At 46.8% G+C, this 20,812-nt stretch overlaps 1 protein-coding gene across 2 annotated transcripts in view; it reads right to left on the reverse strand.

The window, feature by feature from the left end:
* Window positions 1–15,492: 15,492 nt before the first annotated feature.
* Window positions 15,493–20,812, reverse strand: part of PTH1R (parathyroid hormone 1 receptor) — an 82,094-nt gene continuing 76,774 nt past the window's right edge. For both annotated transcript variants that reach the window (XM_062493131.1, XM_062493138.1), the window contains 4 exons: window positions 19,523–19,617; window positions 17,667–17,808; window positions 17,154–17,195; window positions 15,493–16,113 (listed from right to left, as the gene is read on the reverse strand). In XM_062493131.1, the coding sequence (XP_062349115.1) occupies window positions 15,751–16,113; window positions 17,154–17,195; window positions 17,667–17,808; window positions 19,523–19,617 (642 nt within the window). In that variant the 3' untranslated portion in view covers window positions 15,493–15,750. The remainder of the gene's footprint in view (window positions 16,114–17,153; window positions 17,196–17,666; window positions 17,809–19,522; window positions 19,618–20,812) is intronic.

Below are 20,812 nucleotides of genomic sequence, written 5' to 3' on the forward strand. Positions count from 1 at the left end.
GGAATGGGGTCCTTCCCAACACAAAAATTCCAGGATTCTCTGATTCCCACCCTGAATTACTCTCTGGAGACGTTTCACAACTGTGTCATGAGATCTCTTCACCTTTATAGGTTATTTTAGCATTCCACTGGAATGGCAATCCCCAGGGATTATTAGTCCAGAGGGGATTTAAAGGAGAGGAATTATTCTCACTGGATTAGCAGCACTCTTCTTCCCAAATCAAAACCATCAATCCAGAGGGATGCTTGGAGCATCATCCAAGGAGAGGAAACTCATCTGTGAGGGTGAGATTTCCAGAGGAAAATAAATGCAAAACCAAGGGAGGTGATGATTCCGGAGATGAAATTCCAAAGGGACCCTCACCATTCCCTCTGCTTTTGTGCCCTTTTCCCCTGTCCTGGGTGTGCTTTGAGCTGGAGGCTGGACTTTTTGGGATCTGCATGAAGGAGTGAGTGGGAGAGATTTTTCAGGATGTGGTTTCTTTCCCGTGGGGAGTTCTGGGCAGCTCCCAAAGCCCACAGGGAAAGAAAGGGAGCAGTGAAGATCCACAAAAAGGCACAAAATCCACTTTCCTTGTTATTCCACCAAAGAGAATTCCCAACTCGGGGCACGGCTTTGTCACTGTAATTACTCGGTGAGTGCATTAGAGCCCTGCTCTTCCTTGGGAGCCATTCCCTTTTGTCTGGATGCTGCTTTTCCATGGAGAGAGAGCATCCAGAGCTGGCTGCTGGTCTTACATCCCGAGATTCCTGCTGGGTGCTCCGTGCCGGGGGTGGAACAAATGTTTTTAGGAAGAGCTGCTGCTTTTCCAGCCTCTGGCAGCATCTCCAGAAGGATCTGTCAGGAAAACAGCACATCCAGAGCTGAGGGAGATTAAATTTGAGCTCAGGCCAAAGGCTGAGTCTAGTTAATCTCCTGATTAAATCAGGGAACTTGCCGGGGGGGGGGGGGGGGGGGGGAGGGCTTGATGGAATTTGTCACCATGGAATAGGCCCAGGAAAGCCAAATTTAGGAGGAGTGGAAATTCATGGATTTGCAGAGCCAGGAGTTCTTGGAGTAAAGGCTTATCAGTGGAAGAAGTGGTCGGTTATAACAAGAGCATTCCTAATTAAAATAATTAACTCTGTCACTGGTGCTGCAGGAGCTCAGCATTCCTGGGAAAAGGTGTGTCCTTATTCCCTGGATTCACAGCTCCTGGGGAGAACACAGAGAATCCTAACTCTGCCTGGAGCCTCAGGACAGGAAAAAAAGGAAAATTTTTCCACTGAAAAAGAAACTTTTCCTGCTGGGAAAAAAAAAATGTGTGTGTGGGGGGGGGGAACAGATGGGTTGAGGCAGAAAGGCTGGGATATCCATTCAGGGATATCAATGCATGGATATCCGTCCAGGGATATCTGTCCAGGAATATCAATCCAGAAATATCAATCTGTGGGTATCCATCCAGGGATATCTATCCATGGTTATCAGTCCAGGGATACAAATCCATGGATATCAGTCCATGGATATCAATTCATGGATATCAATCCATGGGTATCCATGCAGGGTTATCAATCCAGGGATATCAATCCATGGATATAAATCTGTGGATATCAGTCCAGGGATATCAATCCAGTGATATCAATCCAGGGATATAAATCCAGGGATATAAATCCATGGTTATCAGTCCAGGGATATCAATCCATGGATATCAGTCCAGGTTTTATCAGTCCAGGGGTATCAGTCCAGGCATATCAATCTGTGGGCACGAATCCAGGGATATCAATCCATGGGTATCAATCCAGGGATATAAATCCGTGGATATAAATCCAGGGATATAAATATGATTCCCTCAGAGACGGATGGATAGGGATGGAGATCCCAGATACACCTGGGACCCTCTTTCCTCCTTCCTGGATCTGTCTGAAAGGAAAATTGAATCCCAGGATGAATCCCGGTGGGATACACACCACCTTGGAGAAACAACCCCTTTTCCTTTGCTTCCCGAGGAAGGAATTGTGTCAGGCAGGGACACGTCTCTGGAATCTCTCCTCCTGCAGAGCAATGAAAAATTCAGGAGCTTCAGACAAAGGAAAGGGAATCTCTTCACATCCCTACTCACTGGTTTTCCTTGGAATATTAAACCCCGGAGCTCAGCAGGGTTTGCTTAATGACACAAGCTAATTACCATTAATTGGTTTTTAATTGCCCAACTTTTTAATCTTGCTTTTTAAAAATTTCCTAACAGCTTCCCAACTGTTCAGAATCCTGGGATTCATTCTCTCTCTCTTTCTCTCTCTTTTTTTTTTTTGGTTTGTTTTTGTTTTCTTTTTGTTCTTGTTTTTGTTTTGTTTTGCTTTGCTTTGCTCTTGTTTTATTTTGTTTTTGTTCTGTTTTTGTTCTTCTTGTTCTTTTTTGTTTTGTTTTTGTTTCTTTTTTTTTTTTGTCTATTTTTTTGTTGTTGTTTTTTTGGCCAGGATATATTTTAGAATGGAAGGGAATTAGAATTATTCCCTCTTTTTGTTTTTTTTTTTGGAGAAATCAGAGTGTTATTCCTGGCTGGGATGTTCATGACCTTCCTGCAGGAGTGCTGAACCTGCTCTGCTCTTCCAGAGCTTTTCCATGGGTTGCTTCTGGAGAGTTTTGCCGTGAAAATCAGAAATTTTGGATTAAAAGAGCGGTTGCATGAGGGAATATCCCAGCATCCCAGAATAAATTGGCTTGGAAGGGATCATAGGGATCATTCCATGGGCAGGGACAGCTCCCACTGTCCCAGGCTGCTCCAACCTTGGACACTCCCAGGGATCCAGGGGCAACCACAGCTTCTCTGGGAATTCCAGCCCAGCCAGGAATTCCTTCCCAACATCCCACCCATCCCTCCCCTCTGGCAGTGGGAACCATTCCCTGTGTCCTGTCCCTCCATCCCTTGTCCCCAGTCCCTCTCCAGCTCTCCTGGAGCTCCTTCAGGCCCTGCATCCTGGATCTTCCCCTTTTCCAGGTGAACATTCCCAGTTTTCCCAGCCTGGCTCCAGAGCAGCTCCCACCCTCGGAGCAGCTCCATGGTCTCCTCTGGACCTGCCCAAACAGATCCGTGTCTTTCCCGTTCTGGAGACGTGGTGATTCCCAGGCTGTTCTCTTGTCTGGGGTTCTTCCCTTTGGTTGTGGCACCATGAATCTCCCAGATTTTCAGGGAACAAAGGATCTTTAACCCCTGCCCCTTGGAGGGAATTTTCCAAGGTTTGTTTCCTGCCTGGGAAGTGAGAGCAGAATAAAGGTGGATTGGGTTTAATTCACCTGTTGAAGGTATCCAGGTGGGAATAAGAGCAGTTGGTGCTCCCATAAATACCTTGGGAAATTGGTGTGATGAGGAGAAAGGGAATTTGGAAAATGCCATCAGTAACATTTTCCAGGGAAAATTCAGGGCTGAAAAGCAGGATTTAAATTTCTATAGGATTTGGGCCCTTCATGTCTTCCAGGTTCTTGGAAATCTCCCCAGTGGATTGGGCTGGATAAAAACAGGGAAAAGCACAAAAGGAAATATTTGGAGCTGGCTGGAATTTTTGAAAAAACATCCTCGCTTTGCTCCAGAGAGAGATTTCATGGAATCTCCTGAAATCCAGAGGATGGAAAAGTTTCTTCTGCACTGTACAGGGCTAATGAAGCCGGAGATGTATCAGATACACAGAATTTACCAAGGAAAAGGACTTTATTGAGGAAATGAATCATTTCAGACGGCATAAACTAATCAGAGATGTTTGGAGATGGGAGATGCCCATGGAATTGGATTTGGTCCAGAGGATAATCCAATCAAAGTATAAAAATAAGGTTGTTTATTACCTGCTGTGGAAGAGTTGTCTGGACAGAGAATAAAAACCAGTTTTGTCTCTGTAACACAATTCCCCAGACAGCCTCATATGGATCTGTGGGATTTAAAAGAACTGGGATAATTAAATCCCCGAATTTGACCTCAGTGACATCACTGTCCCCCTGTGTCTCCATTGCCTTTGGTTTGGGGGCAAAGAGAGAATCCAGTCTGATTAAAATCCAGGAGCTGACATTCCCAGAATTTCAGTGATTTAGAGGTTCAGAGAGCTTGACATCAAACTTAAAGGTATAATAATAATAATAATAATAATAATAATAATAATAATAACAATAATATTTTCTGATTTTTATCATGAAAATTTTCTGATTTTTATCCATGAAATTATTGGAAACAAACCTTTAATGGGAATCATTACATGTTCCAGTTTTGACTGGAAACAATCCCAAGTCCTTTTTTCTGAACAAATATTTTTTTTTCTTTTTCTTTTTTTTCCCTTTTTTCAATGTTTCCATCCTGTAAAACCCCCTCATGTTTTTCATATTTTGGGAGCCTGCCCAGGATTCCCAGCTCTCAAGCTCTTGGATGCACGTGGAGATTTATGCAAGTGCCTTTACCCCAATCCCACACAAAGCTCAGGGAAGGGAAGGCGTTGGAGGGAGGATGAATGGACAAGGCAGGACAAAGCCAAATCCAAGAGAAGACAAAACCTCCAAACATCGCTGGAATTAACCGTGGGATTGAGGGAAAGAGGGATTTTCAGCATTCCTTTGGCGGCACTCCAGCTGTTTAACATTGGATTTTTAATTTTTTTCCTCAAAGCCAAGACTCCATTCCCCACATCCCTCAGCTGTTTTTGTCAAGGAAAATGATTCCGAATGCACCAAAGTTGTTTTTCCTTAGGATTCAGTGGCATCCTGCCGGCAGAGAGGAGCTGACAAAGGGAATGTGCACAATAACAAACAACAGGAATTGTTTTGGATCGGATGGATCCCTCGGGATTGGTCTCGTGTCCTCTTTCCCTTCGGCTTTTCCTCGCCTCAAATAACTCTCGCTGCCCTTCGAGCCTTGCTGGTTCCTCTGAATTTATTGCAGCTTTTCCAAGAGAATTTTCCTCACAGGGTTCTGCTTCTGGACTCTGGTTGTTCCCAGAGAGGGTGGATTTCCTTCAAAATCCAAATGGAATTTCCAGTCCTCAAGTGGAAGCTTCAGCTTCTCTGGGAACTTGTGCCAGGGCCTCCTCACCTTCCCAGGGAAGGATTCTTTCCCAAAATCCCACTAAAAGCCACTCCCATTCTGTTTGAAGCCATTCCCTGTGTCCTGTCTTTCATTCCCTTGGAAATTTTCTCACTCCATGTTTCTCATAGCTCCTTCAGGCACTGGAAGGCCACAACAAGATCACCCCAAACTTCTCCAGGCTGAACATTCCCAACTCTCCCAGCCTTTCCTCATAGGAAAGGTTCTCTATCCCTCTCACATCCTTCCCAAACTCATTGGGAATGAGCAGCCTTTGAAAAGAGAGTTCCAGGTTAAACGGAGCCGTTCAAAACCAGAATTCCGGGTTCCTCCTTCACCACGGAGATTTCACTGCTTTGCCATCTCCCAGATAGGATAAAATATATCCAAGGAATCTGGCACGAGCTGTTTGAACTCTGGAACTCATGGAATGGCCTGGCTGGCACCCACCCTACTTCATCCACGGCCTCAGTTTATCCCTGGCTGAAGCCCCTTATCCCTCCCACAGGAGCCAGCTTGGAACGTGCTTTGTGATCCACCTGCTGCTCCAGGGAAATCATTCCCCATCCCTGAATCCAGCAGAATTCCCACAGAAAGCCTGAGCAATGCTGCATATGGAATCCAGCTGTTTGTCAGCACCTTGGCACATCTCCATCCCTCCCTTCTCCAAGGGATGCTGATTCCAAACAGACATCGTTCGGAATTAAATTTTGTTTCCTTGCTTGAAGTTTGGCTGCTTGGATGTTCCCTCTTTTCCAGGGGCTGCTTGGATGTTCCCTCTTTTCCAGGAGCAGATGAAGGCACTTTGGCAGAGCTGATATTACTTGTTAATCCTTGCAGCACTGCGTGGAGCGAAGAGAAATGGAAAATGTTTTCCAAAGGTTTTGTTCTTCGAGAGAGAACTGCAGAGATTTGGAGCTGCTGCTTGCTCAGCTGGCCACAAATTGAAATTCCTGATTCTCAGGGGGAAAATTATCCATGGTTTGTGTCCAGCCTGGCCTTGGACACTTGCAGGGATCCAGGGGCTTCTCTGGGAAATCCATCCCAGCTCTTCTCCACCTTCATCTTAAAACGATCTTCCTTTTATCCAGTCTGAATCTTTCCTTCTTTAGTTTAAAACCCTTCTCCCACCCGTGGTCTTAATGGATCACAGCAGGGAACACTCCAGACCCAGTTCCATGAGCTAACCATGGGGAAAACGATTTCTTGGATGACTCAGTTCAGTAAGTCTGAGCCTTCCCTTCTCCTCACGTTGAGACTGAGCCTTTCCCACATCGTTTTCCTTAACTTTCCCCGGATAAAAGGCTACACAGCATCTCCCCGAGTGTGGCCCTAAATCCCAGCTGGAGAATGCCGGAGAAATTGAGGAATAAACACAGAAATGGGAAAAGCTGAACTGGCCAAATGTCCCTTTTGTCCCTCTCACAGCGTGGAGCCCTCCAGCCCTGGTCCCCGATTTTGGAGGATGCTTCATGGAACCCTCTGGGACTGGTGGCACCTCGGGCATTCCCTGGAGCTCTGCCCTGCAGAGGGAGAGGCTGGAACAGGGCACGAGCAGATGCTGCTTCTCCTGTAAATGTGGAATACAATCCCAGGGAAATTGGGGGAGTCCTTCATGGAATGTCATTCCCAGTGCTCTGGCTGCTCAGCGCCATCAAACCCTCCTCGGGATTCACTCCTCCTGCAGCCCTTCCTGTCTGGTTTAGTCATTCCAAAACAAAATGGCTCCGGAATCCACAACTTCACAAGGCCCATTTTAGTGGTGAATTTTATTTCGGTGAGACTGGGGGACTTCTATATCCAGGTTGGACAGGACTTGGAGCAACCTGGGATAGTGGATTTTGTAGCCCTGTTTCAGAGGATGCAACCCTGGGCATTTTGGAAACCAGGCACATGCTGATCCTTCCATCCCAAACATTTTAATTCCAGGTATTGCCAGCTTAGAGTCTCCCACATCCCAAATCTCCACATGGGGAAGCTGATACCAAGAGAAAAGGAAGGATTTTAGGAGAGGAAGCTGCCCCTCAGACCTTCTCCTCCCTCTGGATGTCAGGGATCCTGCTGGATTCTGGATGTAAAGGATAAAGACACCCTGAAGTGGGTGGCACCGGATAATTCGTGAGGTCCCTTCCAACCCAAACTATTCCAGGATTCTTGGATTTAAGGAGGTAAACCAGGGATAAGGATAAGGATGCCAGCAGTGGAATTACATCCCCAGAGCTCCTGGAAGCGTGAATGGGAGCTGACCAGGATTGTTCCCAAGGCTTCTGAAAATCCCAAACCTAAGGAGGTTTAGAAGCCTCCCAGTGCGAGATTTTCCTGGAGAATTTCCAGAGAAACTCACTCCCATCTTTCTGTATCCTTAATGAACCGGAGGATCCCAGGGAGCTCATTCCTCATGAACCCAGAGGAATAATTAACCCACATCCATCCAAGTGTTCCCAACAGGATTTTTGAGGCACTGAGTCCAGGAGACAGGAAAAGACACGGGAGAAAGATTCCATGAGAATCAGTAAAGGTTTCTTTTTTATTGGAATTCCCTTTTACATACACCTGTGGTTCGCCTTTTCCTGCTCGTTGCTTTGGTCCATGCAGAAAGCAGAAGTGGAGGAATGTAAACCAAATTCCTGCCTGGAGACACACACACGGCAATGCCCTGGGATCACACCTTTATCCTGTAGTTTTTTGGGGTTTTGTCCCTCTTTTGGAGGGGAACAAAGTCTTGAAACCCTCTTCAGTGTGGCAGAGGGAAAATCCTCTTTCCCCTGCTCCTCTGCCTCCTGCTCCGAGAGGAAGAAGGAGCTGATATCTTGGAAAAACTCATTTTTCCAAGGCCCAGACCCCATGATTTGTGGTGACCACCAGGGCTGGGTCACCCTAAAGCTGCTGAGAAGAAGCAAAGGGGTTTAGCAGCAGGTTTGTCACCTGATGGATCCCACTGGGAAGATTTTGGAATATTCCAAAGGATTTGGAAAATGGGATGGGTTTGGCGCTCGGCTGTGCCTGACTTTCCTCTTCTCCCACCACCAACACTCCTGGTCCCACCAGCTCCACCTCATCCAACCTGGCCTTCCAAATATCCCACCTTGAACAGCAAATAGCTTCTTGTCCAGGGCTCGTCTGGACAGGGCTTGGAGAACCTGGGACAGTGGAGGTTTCCCTGTTTTTTAAGCTCCTTTCCAACCTAAACATCCCAGGATTCTCTGATTCCTCCTCTCCTGCAGCTCTCAAGGAAGGAGGATTTGTTTAGGTAGAGGATGAGATCAAAGCCTGGCCTGGCAAGAAGAGCTCAGGTCTGTATTTAGGCTGGGTCACTTCTCATAAAGCTCTGCTTTAAATTGATGCTGCTTCTCATGGTTTTGTCTCCTCTTCAGGCGCCTGAGCCAGCCTGCTTGGGCCACCCTTCAGTTAAGCTGGGCTTAAGCTCTCTTTCCAGTGGATTTTGTAGCCCTGTTTCAGAGGATGCAACCCTGGGCATTTTAGAAACCAGGCACACGCTGATCCCTTCATCCCAAACATTTTAATTCCAGGTATTTCCAGCCAAGATTCTCCCACATCCCAAATCTCCACATGGGGAAGCTGATACCAAGAGAAAAGGAAGAATTTTAGGAGAGGAGGCTCCTCCCTCTGGATGTCAGGGATCCTGCTGGATTCTGGATCTAAAGGATAAAGACACCCTGAAATCCCAGTGCCAATTAAGGTTTTGGGAACAGGGAATTTATTTGGATCATTCCCCTTTTCCTCTTCAGAACTGATGGGTGAAACCCACTCCATGGAAATCAAAAGACCCAGATTTTCCTGGGATCAGGATTTCATCCCAAATTGTGCCAGCACCTCTGGTTTTTCACACCTCATCATTAGCCCAGAATCATTAACCCTCGGGCTGAGGAAATAAATTCCTTGAATTCCTTAGTTAAGGGTGCCAGGGAAAACCATTGCTCCAGTTGAAGGGAGAGAATCTGTGGGACCAAGGAGAAATGGGGTGGAATTCTGTGTTCAAAAGCTGGGTTTGTTCTAATTTACTTCTTTTTCCAGTGGAAAAAAAAGAAGGAAAAGCGGCAGTGAGGATGAAAAGGAAGAGGAAGCTGTACTGACTTTGCCACATTCCATCCTCATGAATTACTCCTAATTAACTGGGTGAGTTTTCCAGAACTTTTCCATTCATTCCTGGCCCCTGCCAATCCCTCAGCTGATTTCCAGCCCTGGAAAAATGCCTGGAACTGCCACAAAATGCAGATTTTGTGATGTGCCGCGGGTACAAGGGCAGCTCAAGGGACAAGTGCTCCCAAAGGAGAACTATCAGAAAATCAGGGAATTGCTGGGATTGGAAAATCCCAATTGGATTAGCGACTCCAACCAGAAAACAGCAACCCAGAGCTGGACACAGAAACCACAGGAGCAGGTGAGGAGGTGAAGCTGAAATTAAACAAGAATATTTAATGTTGTGTCAGCTCTAATCCCAAACCTCTGGACATGGTGGAAAAATTCCTGGGAAGTCTGGCACAATAAATCCAGATCCTTGAGGAAAACAGGAGTTCACTTGGAGGGTGGAATGCTGGGCTGGAAACCCTTCCCTGCTCCGTGGGAAAGATTTCAGAGGATCTTGAGTTAATGTTTCTTTTAATGCTCCCCCAGGATCATCTTTCCTCCACTTGACTCCCAAATCCTGGCAAAATGTCGATATTATTGGGAACTTTGTGTTCTCTGGGACTACTGGAAACCTGGGAAACAGTGGGAAAACATGGAAGAGCTGAGTTCACATATGAGGATGGGAATAAGAAGGAAAGGAAAGTTTCAGGAAAGGAAAGTTTCAGGAAAGGAAAGTTTCAGGAAAGGAAAGGAAAGGAAAGTTTCAGGAAAGGAAAGGAAAGGAAAGGAAAGGAAAGGAAAGGAAAGGAAAGGAAAGGAAAGGAAAGGAAAGGAAAGGAAAGGAAAGGAAAGGAAAGGAAAGGAAAGGAAAGGAAAGGAAAGGAAAGGAAAGGAAAGGAAAGGAAAGGAAAGGAAAGGAAAGGAAAGGAAAGTTTCAGGAAAGTTTCAGGAAAGTTTCAGGAAAGGAAAGTTTCAGGAAAGTTTCAGGAAAGGAAAGTTTCAGGAAAGTTTCAGGAAAGTTTCAGGAAAGTTTCAGGAAAGTTTCAGGAAAGTTTCAGGAAAGGAAAGGAAAGGAAAGGAAAGGAAAGGAAAGGAAAGGAAAGGAAAGGAAAGGAAAGGAAAGGAAAGGAAAGGAAAGGAAAGGAAAGGAAAGGAAAGGAAAGGAAAGGAAAGGAAAGGAAAGGAAAGGAAAGGAAAGGAAAGGAAAGGAAAGGAAAGGAAAGGAAAGTTTCAGGAAAGGAAAGTTTCAGGAAAGTTTCAGGAAAGTTTCAGGAAAGTTTCAGGAAAGTTTCAGGAAAGTTTCAGGAAAGGAAAGTTTCAGGAAAGGAAAGTTTCAGGAAAGGAAAGGAAAGGAAAGGAAAGTTTCAGGAAAGGAAAGTTTCAGGAAAGGAAAGTTTCAGGAAAGGAAAGTTTCAGGAAAGGAAAGGAAAGGAAAGGAAAGGAAAGGAAAGGAAAGGAAAGGAAAGGAAAGGAAAGGAAAGGAAAGGAAAGGAAAGGAAAGGAAAGGAAAGGAAAGGAAAGGAAAGGAAAGGAAAGGAAAGGAAAGGAAAGGAAAGGAAAGGAAAAAGGAATGGAAAGGAAAGGAAAGGAGAAAGGAATGGAAAGAGGAAAGGATAAACGGGATTTTTTGAATGTCCAGCTGATCACTGGGTGTCCTTGGATTTAACCCCAACACCGAGCCTGGTCTGTAACTCTCAGCAGAGCATTTCTGGAGCTGCAGTTGGAAGCTGGATTTGAAATGCATTCTGCAAACTGGACATGAGTCCTGATCTGTGATTCCCTTCAGCCAAGCAGCTCCTGCCTCATGCCAAGGAATATCAAATCCACCTTGGAGCTGCTTGCAGCTGTCCTGTCCTGGAGCCCAGCTCAGAACATCTCTGCCCACTGATGGGAGAGGTTTTATCCAGCACAGAGAACTGGGAGAAGCCAGAATTCCAGACACTGTCCAGAGCCCAACAGAGCACTCAGCAGGACTCCAGAAAATTAACAAAAATAGCTGAAGATTTCTATTTTATTGTTTGAAATCCTCCTGCAGCGGGGCACAAACATGATGAGTGTTTTCCCTGCTCTCTGTGCCCTTTTCCCATAAATCCACCACGATTCAGGATTATTTGGGAGTCGTCTCCCACCTTGGGATACCTGAACTCTGCCCCAGGTGTGATGAGTACAATGAGACCCAGGTGATCCAAGGAAATCACATTCCAATCCTGGAACAGCTCTGGATTGGTTTGGGAACTTCCAGCTGAGATTGGCTGTGAACCATAAACCCTGCCCTCCTGCCAAATTTACACCCAGTTGAAAGGGGAAATTAAATGCTGAATTAAGTTATTTAAATAAGTTCTTGGGGTTGTTTTGGAGAGAAAGTTTGGAAAAAAGAATTAAAGCGTGGGAAAAGACTCCCAGAAGAAAATCCCAGCTCCCAACCGTCCCAAACCTCCTACAGAGTGAAGAGCAGCCAGTGGCGATTCCTGTCAGCACTGAGGGAACAAAAACCAGGATTAGGAGATTTATCAAGGTCCATTAAAAGCCTTGACAGCAAATTAGTTTGGACTTAATCACTAACTGAAGCACACCCAAAGGATTTGTGTCTCAGCAAAGTTTGTTTGATATCGCTGAGATTTAAATGGCCAAGGAGGACATGTGAACATCAAGGAGAACCTAGGAACATCAAGGAGGACCTGGGAACATCAAGGAGGACCTGGGAACATCAAGGAGGACGTGAAAATACCAAGGAGGATATGGAATCATCAAGGAAGACATGGTATCATTAAGGAAGACTTGGAAACACTGAGGAGGACATGGAATCACCAAGGAGGACGTGTGAGAGAAAGAACACAACCTATAAATGAGGTTTCTTAATTTTTGAAACATCAGAACCTGAAATTAAAAACCCTTTCAGACACTGAGTTTGTCAAGCCAAGGAAGAGGAATAAAAACTTTGGAGATCTTCCCTCTTTGCGGATTTTCATGGTTTAAAAAGCGGAAAATCCTTCCCAGCGCTGTGGGTGCTCCCTGACCTCCAGCTGATTGCCCACAAACAGAGAATCAGAGCCAGCCCCTGGCTGAAAAAAATTCGATTTTTGGGAGATTTTTGAGCTTTTGGCTCCAGAACAAGACAAGGAGCAGAGCTGAGGAATGAAGAGGGGTAGGACAAGACATGATCTCATCTGAAACCGGACCAAGGAGAACGGAGGAGGCAGGAAAACAATTGTCTGCACTTACCCAGGAGAAGCAGGAATGGCAAAGCTGCTGCCAAAAGTCCCCCCAAAGAAATAAAAGGAAGATCAAACAGCTGTTAGATTCCAGAAAAGAGCGGGATCACGGAGCAAGGAATCACGAGGAGAGCTCCGCTGCTGTGGATGGGGATAGAAGAGGAACAACAGAGGAACCTGCCAGGGGTGAGATTCCCTGTCCAAGGGCAACATGGGGCTCTGGAGAAGGGGACACTGATCCAAAGGATTCCAGGGAGATTCCATGTGAGCCAGTCAGCCGGGATACTGCAGGGCACAGCTAGGCTCGGGCTCCGTGGAGCTCCGGAGTACTGCCAGATGTTTTCTAGGATGAGAGGAAAATGGGCAGAGATCTGACACGAAGGAGGAGGGAAAACTAGGAAAATAAAACAGGGAACAGCTCTTTTGGAACTTTGCCTCCTCCTTCAAGTGAATTTGAGAAAGTTTCTTCCCCAGTTTTCCAAGGTGGAAAGGGCTTGGAGCAACCTGGGATAGGGGAAGGTGTCCCTGACCTTGGAACGAGATGGGCTTTGAGGTCCTTTCCAAGCCAATTCATTCTGGGATGATTCCATGATCACAGTTCCATGACAACAATTCCATGCTATTGATTCCGCGATAACGATTCCGTGCTACGTTTGCTACACCCCAGCTCCAGCCTGCTGATCCCACGTTGGATCTGAAGCAGGATGGGCACAAGCCCTGTCATTCCTGCAGGATTTGTGGAGGGCAGTGGATGAATCCTGAACAATCCCCTCCGAGGGTTGTGTTTCCTGTGGCCTTTGGGGCTGTGTTTCCACAGGAAAATCCCACAGGAGAGGAGCTGTTGTCCCGGGTGGACTCAGACCTTTGGATGGGGACAAACTCCTTGGGAAATGTCCTCAGCTCCTGCTGATGAAGGACGGGAAGAGGAACCTGCTCTCATTTCAATTCAAATTAAATTTCAAATCCAAAGGCTCTGGCTAAGCTTCAGTTTGTCCTTCCAGGGCAAATCCCAACCCAAAATTGGGGCTTCTCCTCTCGTTCCAGACATCCCAGCTCTGATTATTCCTCACTAAAACCCAGGAGGGATGACCCTGGATCTCCAGATACCAGATCCTGATCCATGCGCTCAATCAAGAGTTTGGGATCAGCCCAGGAATGATGGGAACACTGGCAAAAAAAATCCTGGCCCTTAGTGGCAGTTTTTTCTCTGTGTTGGTGTCACCATTATCCCAATTTTTGCATGGAGTGTTGCTCACGCACAGAAACATCCAGGGAAGAAAAATCTGGTTATGATTTGAAATTCAAAGGATTTAAAAAATTTTTTTTCTTCCCCTGCACAACCCTAATGCCTGAAATTTATATCTACATTTAACAACGGGTTTGATTTATTTTAATCCTAAATAATCCAGTGTTGAATTCATTTCAGTGAAAGCGGCATTTTAAGAGGGGGGTTATGCTTGTTTATAAATAAATTTATGGCTTTTGCTGATTCCTTGAATTTCTGAGGGACTGTCAAATGTTCTCAATCTTGAGTAATAAACACAAGCAAAGAGTGAGTCACTGGCTGGGTTTTTTCTTTTTTTTTTGGTATTTCTGCTTTGTTCCAGCAGTGAAATGATAACTCAGAAATGGCTTTGAGCCAGAAAATCAGGAGGGGTGGAAGAAGAGAGCAGGAAAATGGATTAATTTGGGAAAAAATGATGTTTTGGTAACTCTTCTTTGGTGGGAAATGGTTATGATGAGGTTTGACTTCTTTGGATGAGGAAAACAAGAAAAGAACATCAAAAATAAATATTGGCAGGCAAAGATTTCTGATCAGGACAAGAAGGAACGGCCTCAGGCTGGGCCAGGGCAGGCTCAGTTTGGACACCAGGAGGAATTTCCCCATGGAAAGGGTGGTCAGGCCTTGGAAGGAGCTGCCCAGGGAGGTTTGCAGTGCCCATCCCTGGAGGTGTCCCAGGAATTCCTGGATGTGGCACTCAGGGCTCTGGTGAGGATTGGGCGCAGCTTGGACTCGATGACTTTGGAGAGCTTTTCCAACCTCAGGATTCTGGGATTCTGTGACCTGGAATAGATGGAGAGGAGGTCCAGCTCCTGTCAGAACCCCACAGCCACCACATCCCCCACCGGGTCCGAATCCAAACCTCAGCCATGCCAAAGGGAGATTTTTCCCTGGATTCCACCAGGCTTTGGTCAGGCCCTAATCTGAGAGGGTGATAAAGATGTGGGACACGAAGTCAGGACCTCACCTGCTCTTCCTTACTTCCTTCAGAATGTGGGAAATTAATCCTTAATTAGCCCTCAGAAGAGCAGCTGGCTGCGGCTGGTGGAGTCTTTCTCCTCGTTAGAGTTTGGATTAATTGTCCAGTGGATACTCCATCCCCGGATGTGTCCAAGGCCGGATTGGACAGGGCTTGGAGCACCCTGGGATACTGGGAGGTGTCCCTAATCATGCCAGGGGTTGGAACAAGGTGATCTTTAAGGTGCCTTCCAACCCAACCCATTCCAGAATTCCATGACCCTGTGGAACAGGACACTCAGAGCAGGGAGTGAGGAACAATTCCGAGTTTGAAGCCACTTTCCAGGAGCACCCACAAAAAGGGGAGGCCGAGTTATCCACCCTGGGCACTGATTTTAGCCACAAACACCCCCTTGGGATGTGCAAACTCCATGCCCTTGGTGGCTCCCTCTGCGCCGCCCCTCTGGAAGAACAGGAGCGCTGCGCATTCCACAACCACATCCAACCCTCAAATACTTCCTGCCTTGCTCCCGGGGAACTCAGGGAAAGGAGAGGACAATCCCTGCCTGCACCCACGAGCTGTTAACCCTCTCCACCCCAGAGGAGCAAGGAAAGAGAATTCCCAAGGGAAGAAGAACACGGGACTGGTGGTACCCAACACGACCGCGGCGCTTTTCCCAGCCCTGTGTGTGTCACCAGGCGGATTCACAGGCAGAGAACAAACCAAACCCAAGCTGCTGACCCCCCCCGGGGTGGCTTGTCCCCTCCCAGGACGATGACACTACACCCTCCTTGTGCTCCTCTTGCTTTCCCGGGGGACGTTCCCGTCCTCCAAGGGATCCAAGGACCACGCGGGGCTTTGCAGCCCTCCCTGACCAGCTCCCAGCATCTCTGCAGGTCTGGAGAGAGGTCTGGAGAGCTCTGTTGCCTCCAGGGATCACGGAATTCATGGATGGGATCACCCGCTGGCCACGTTTGTGGCTCACTTTTTTTTTTTTTCTTTTTTTTCTCTCTCCCAAATAACTTAATCTCTCATTCCACAGAATAGAGAAACTGCATGGAAATCCTTGGAATCCGCTGCGTGGCCTGATGGTCTTTTCCCACTAAATGCTCTCCAGGAACCTTTTTCATCCTTTGGCTGAATATTTTTTTATTTTTTCCCCCTCCTCCTGTCTTTACATCACCGTCTCTCTCTCCTCCTCCACAAGGACCGTGGGTCTGTCTCCATCATAAAGCCCGGAGCCGTTCAGGTATTCCTCATCTTTGTTGTACTGCTCGGGCCCAGAGGAAGGCATGGAATTCTCTGAAATGGAGCCATTTTTCACATAGCCTGGCAAATTCCGGTGGCCGTTGAGGGTCCCTGGGATAAGTCTCGTGTTGAGGTGGAGGGCGAGCGCTCCTCTTGTGGCTACGTTTGTGATGCTGGTGTGGGAAACCATTGGTCCATAACTGTAGGTTGTGCTCCCACTCCTGGCTTTCCTTTTAAAGTCAAGTGCTAAAGTCCATCTGCTCCATGACTTCTTTATTTCTGCTTGGACCTGAGGGAGGAAAAAAAGGAGGAGAAAAACCGCTGTGAGCTCGAGAAGGAAAATGCCAGAAAAATGTGATATCCATAGAGAGAATGGATGGGAAACTCTGTGGGGCTTTGGAATTTCCTGGTCTTTACAGGCCCCTTCCGACTCAGAAGGTTCTGTTGTTCCATGAAATTGGAAAGAACAATAAATTCACGTTAAATCTGCCCTTTCCAAATGAAATATTGGACACTGGGAAGCTTGAATGGCTGGAAACATCTGGCTGGAAAGGTGGGATGGCTCTGCCCAAGGGTTAAGGGATGGAGAGGAGGGAATTGTCTCAACGTCCCATGAAAATCAAGTGTGAGTGGGAAGACCACCTGGAGAGGCATCCGAATCATGAGAAATTTCCCTAGAATGGGAATTTTGGACTAAAGTAGGTTGCTAAAGTTAGGACGAGATCAATCCCCCTTAGATTTTGTCCTCATTTTATCTGCAGAACATACACAGTGATTTTGTAGTTTTATTTCCCCTTAAAATCCATAAATTTAGGCCATAAATTCCCCTTCAAAGCCATAAATTTAATTTTAAGCCAGTGTGTGGAACTTCTTCCCTGGGGTAGGTGCAGCTGCCGACCATCCACTTTCTTAATTAACAGCAGTAGAGGGAATTAATGGAAATGAGGAAATTAAAGTAGATTATCCTGGAAATAGATAGAAAAGTCAAAGAAGCCTGGAAAACTCCAGATTTTTTTTTTTTAATCAGTGACTCTAGCAATCCATTTTTCATCTTAGTTTGAAATGAAACAGCACTGAACAGCACTTGTGCTAGGAAATTAAAAATTCTAATTTTTTTTCTTCCAGTCGCTCATTTATTGATGTCATATTGACCTGAGGGTTTTCCACCAGAAAAAACGAACAAAACATAAAGACAGAATTTGAATTTTTTTATGCAGACTGAGAGACCTTGGACTGCAAAATAAGGTTGTTTATTGTAGAAAAATGAGGATTCCACCTGGGTGTGGAATTAACCCAAAAAAAGAGGGAATTAAGGTGTTCATGACTCACCTCTCCATTGCAAAAACAGTATATGATGGCAACGAAAAATCCCTGGAAGGAGGAAGAAACAACAAATTAATGGGAATTTAGGGAAATCTGGGTCTCTTTTCTGCCCAGCACCCCCAGGTTTCTCTGAAACTGGGGATGTTCAAAACCCACCGTGGAGAATGTGTGTGAGAAATGTGGGATTGCTCAGTGGGGCAGAAGAGGGAAACAGAGAAAATTCCCTTTGGATGGAGCTCCCGGTGGACAAGGAGCTGTCCCTGACCCAGCAGAGTGTCGTGGGGGACAATTGGATCCTGGGATGAATTGGGAAAAACATTTTTTGCTGGACACACCGCCCCTCTTCTTGTTGTGTTTTGCGAGTAGTAAACAGATTTGAGGCAAAAAATATTTTCAAATCCCCTCGTGAATGAATCCTAATGTTCTGTAAACCCAGCCCTGCTTCCACAGCCAGCCTTGCACCCACATTCCCCTCCTCTCCCCACTGAAATTCCCACGGTTTTCCCGGAGTTCCAGTACCTGGAAAGAGTTGAACAGCATTTCATAGTGCATTTGAACTTGCCAAAGAATCCCTGACACGTCTGTGTATGGCATAGCCATGAAAACAATATAGTGAACGCCAAACAGAGGCATAAGGACGAGGGTAGATTTCAGCAGCTTCCTGCAGGGAAATAAAAAAAAAAAAAGGGGATACAGCAGGAATTAGTGCATGGATAAACCTCCCCAGCCAGGTTTGGCACCGGGCACGAGCTGCTCGTGGTTTTTTCCTTGTCCCTTTGGATATGGGGATGTTTGCACAGGTGCTGTGGAATTCCACTTGGAATTCTGAGCTGTTGCTTCACGCTGCAGCGTGTCCCAGCCCTCAACATGTCCTGGAGTGATGCTGGGCGTGATGACACTGAGGTGACTTTTCCAGCCTCATATCAACTCCAGGTTTGGGTCAGGATCCTGGAAAGGAATGCAAGGAATCTGTGTTGCAATTCCAGCCCTCAGCCTCCAATGGCCACCAAATCCCCTGATCCCTAAAGGATGGTTCTCCATCTTCACGTGGTCCTACACGACCCGCAGTGGCTGACACTGCTGGAGCAGGAGGTTGGAGAATCGACTTCCAGAGGTCTTTTCCAACCTCAACCACTCCGTTGAGGCAAGACAGGAAAATCCACCCTGGCTCCTGTGCAAGGAGTGGATTTGGAGGAGAGGTAAGTGAATTAGGAGTGGAATGACTCCAGATTTCCAGGGGAAGAGGACACAGCAGAGGTGAACGCTCCCAGGAGGTGCTTTGGGTTTCAGCGTCCCTTGGAAAAACTCCTTTTTTTCAGGAAGCAGCTCCACCTCAGCACAGGATCAGTGCTGGGGACTCCACAACTCCGAGTATTTGACTGGGCTGGCTCTGGAGGGAACCAGCTTTGCCTGGAAGTGACATTAATTGAGGGATTAAACCTTGTGCCAAGAGTTCCAGCAAGTCCCCGCGTGCAGCAGGGATCAGGAAGGGCGGGAATCACTCCCAGAAAAGCCCGGCACCGCCTCTGTCCAGCGCCTGCAAACCACCAAGGGAATTTAACACTTTAAAAGGAGCAGGCCCCATCCAAACCATAATTAATGGCAAAGCTTCAGCCAGGGAGAAGTAAATAAATGGATAAATCAGAGCCCTGACAGAGCAGTGAGGAAAACCGGGAGGTGTTTTCCTGCCAGATCTCCCTCCTGCCTCAAATGTGTGTTTAGAGAGGGAGGTGGGAGCGATGAGCTCATGGTTTGCATCCCAAATCATTCTGCTCTCCCCCCTTTCCCATGTGTCCTGTTGGGCAGTCCAGGAGATCCCAAGGAACCTTGGGAGCTCTCAAGCAGCCGTGGGGTCCCAACAATCCGATTTTTCCATCCAAGTTTTGACCATGCTGCAAATAACCTGAATTGTCAAGGGAGACGAGCTGGCAGAACAAAGGAAAACCAAACAAAAAATGAGACAAAATTGGAATCTTTTTATCAGTTCTGAAACACCTTGGCTGGTTTAACAGGGGCAGGTTTAACAAATAGGCCAAGCTTAACAAAGCACGGGAGGGAAATAAAAAAGGAGCAAATAAACTGATAAAAGTTTTACGGCCTTCAGCAGCACAATCAATGTTTTATTTTTGCGCTTTTGGTTCAAAAACTGGCTGAAGAGCTGGAATTCCTCCCTAACCTCCAGCAGGTTGGGTTTGAAAGGTTTAGGAGAGTTTTAAATCGCTCTGGTTCATTCTGCATTACCACGCTTGCAAGACAACAAACTTTTCCAAGTTATTTGAGGTGGCACCGGTGTCACCCTGGGTTTCTCCACAGCCCTTGGGTGAACCAAGGGCTTTGTCCCATCCCAGAGAGGGGACAGGGCAGGTGACACTCACCTGTACTGTTGTCTCGAGTCGCACCTCCCTGCATTTGTCTCTCGCAGCTTGGTTGCTAGGACTCTGATAATATTGATAAAGAGAATAAAATTCACCTGCAAGGGAAAGAAAACAAACAACAAGGAAATGAGAAAATTGATGAAAAATGGCGGAGTCGTTCAGTTGATGCTGCCCCTCCAGGTGAGGCAGGGGTTGGGACAGGTGAGGAAGCTCCTCCTGTGGAAAGGGATGAGTGTTCCAGGAATGATCCCAGGGTTTTTAACCTTTGGGGAGAATATGGACTGACTCAGAGGTGTGGACATCTCGCATGGAAACTCCCGAGCCAGCCAGGCCAGCAGGCACCTGGAGAAGGCCAAAATGAAGTTTTATTTGTCCTTCACAGCCCAGCTGGGATCAAGATCCCCTCAGGATACCAGGAGCATTTGCAGGATTTCTTCCCACATTTCCATGTGCAAAAGGAAAGAGGAACAAGACAAATGCACCGCAGTGAAGACACAGAGTGGACCAAACTGGGGTTGACAGCTCAAGAATGCAGAAAGGCAAGGAAATTTGGATTTCTCCCACATTTCCACTGCTGAGCTTCCTCTGGGAAGTGTTAAGGGTGGTGCAGACAAGGATGATCAGGGAATGTCATCCACTGCCTTTCAGGGAGACACATCTGTGAACACAACTGGAGGCCAACTGCTCGGGATAATTCCAGTGGTGCCTGAGCACCTTGGAACAGGCTCAAGGAAGAATTGGAATCCCCATCCTGGGAAGCAGTGGGATCCCCATCCTGGGAAGCAGTAGGATCCCCATCCTGGGAAGTGGTGGGATCCCATGTGGATGTGGCACTTGGGGACAAGGGTCAGTGGTGACTGTGGTGGTGATGAGGGAATGGTTGGACTTGATCTGGGAGAACATTTCCAACCTTCGTGACTCCATGATTCCAATCTTGTCCTGCAGGAAGATGTTGAAGAAAATTTAATGGCAACACCACATGGAAAGCTGGATGATACTGGGGAGATTCCCATCTTTGTGGAACTCTTCAGAGCTTGGTTTCCCTGGATTCCACCAGCTGCTGGCCCGGCCAAACCCATCCATAGGATTACGGAGAGGGTACAGGCAGAACCATGCTGTAACTGCACCGAGCGGATCCATGCTGTTGGATAATGCCTATGGATTCCTCTGGAGCCTTCAGCATTCCAAGACACCAAATTCCCGCACCACACACACAGCCTCTGAGTTTCAGGGAGGCACCACTGTGAACATCAAGCTCAACAGTCCAAGATATGTCCTTGGATTCAGAGG

Source organism: Cinclus cinclus, chromosome 1, assembly GCF_963662255.1.
Source record: "Cinclus cinclus chromosome 1, bCinCin1.1, whole genome shotgun sequence".
Lineage (NCBI taxonomy): Eukaryota > Metazoa > Chordata > Aves > Passeriformes > Cinclidae > Cinclus > Cinclus cinclus.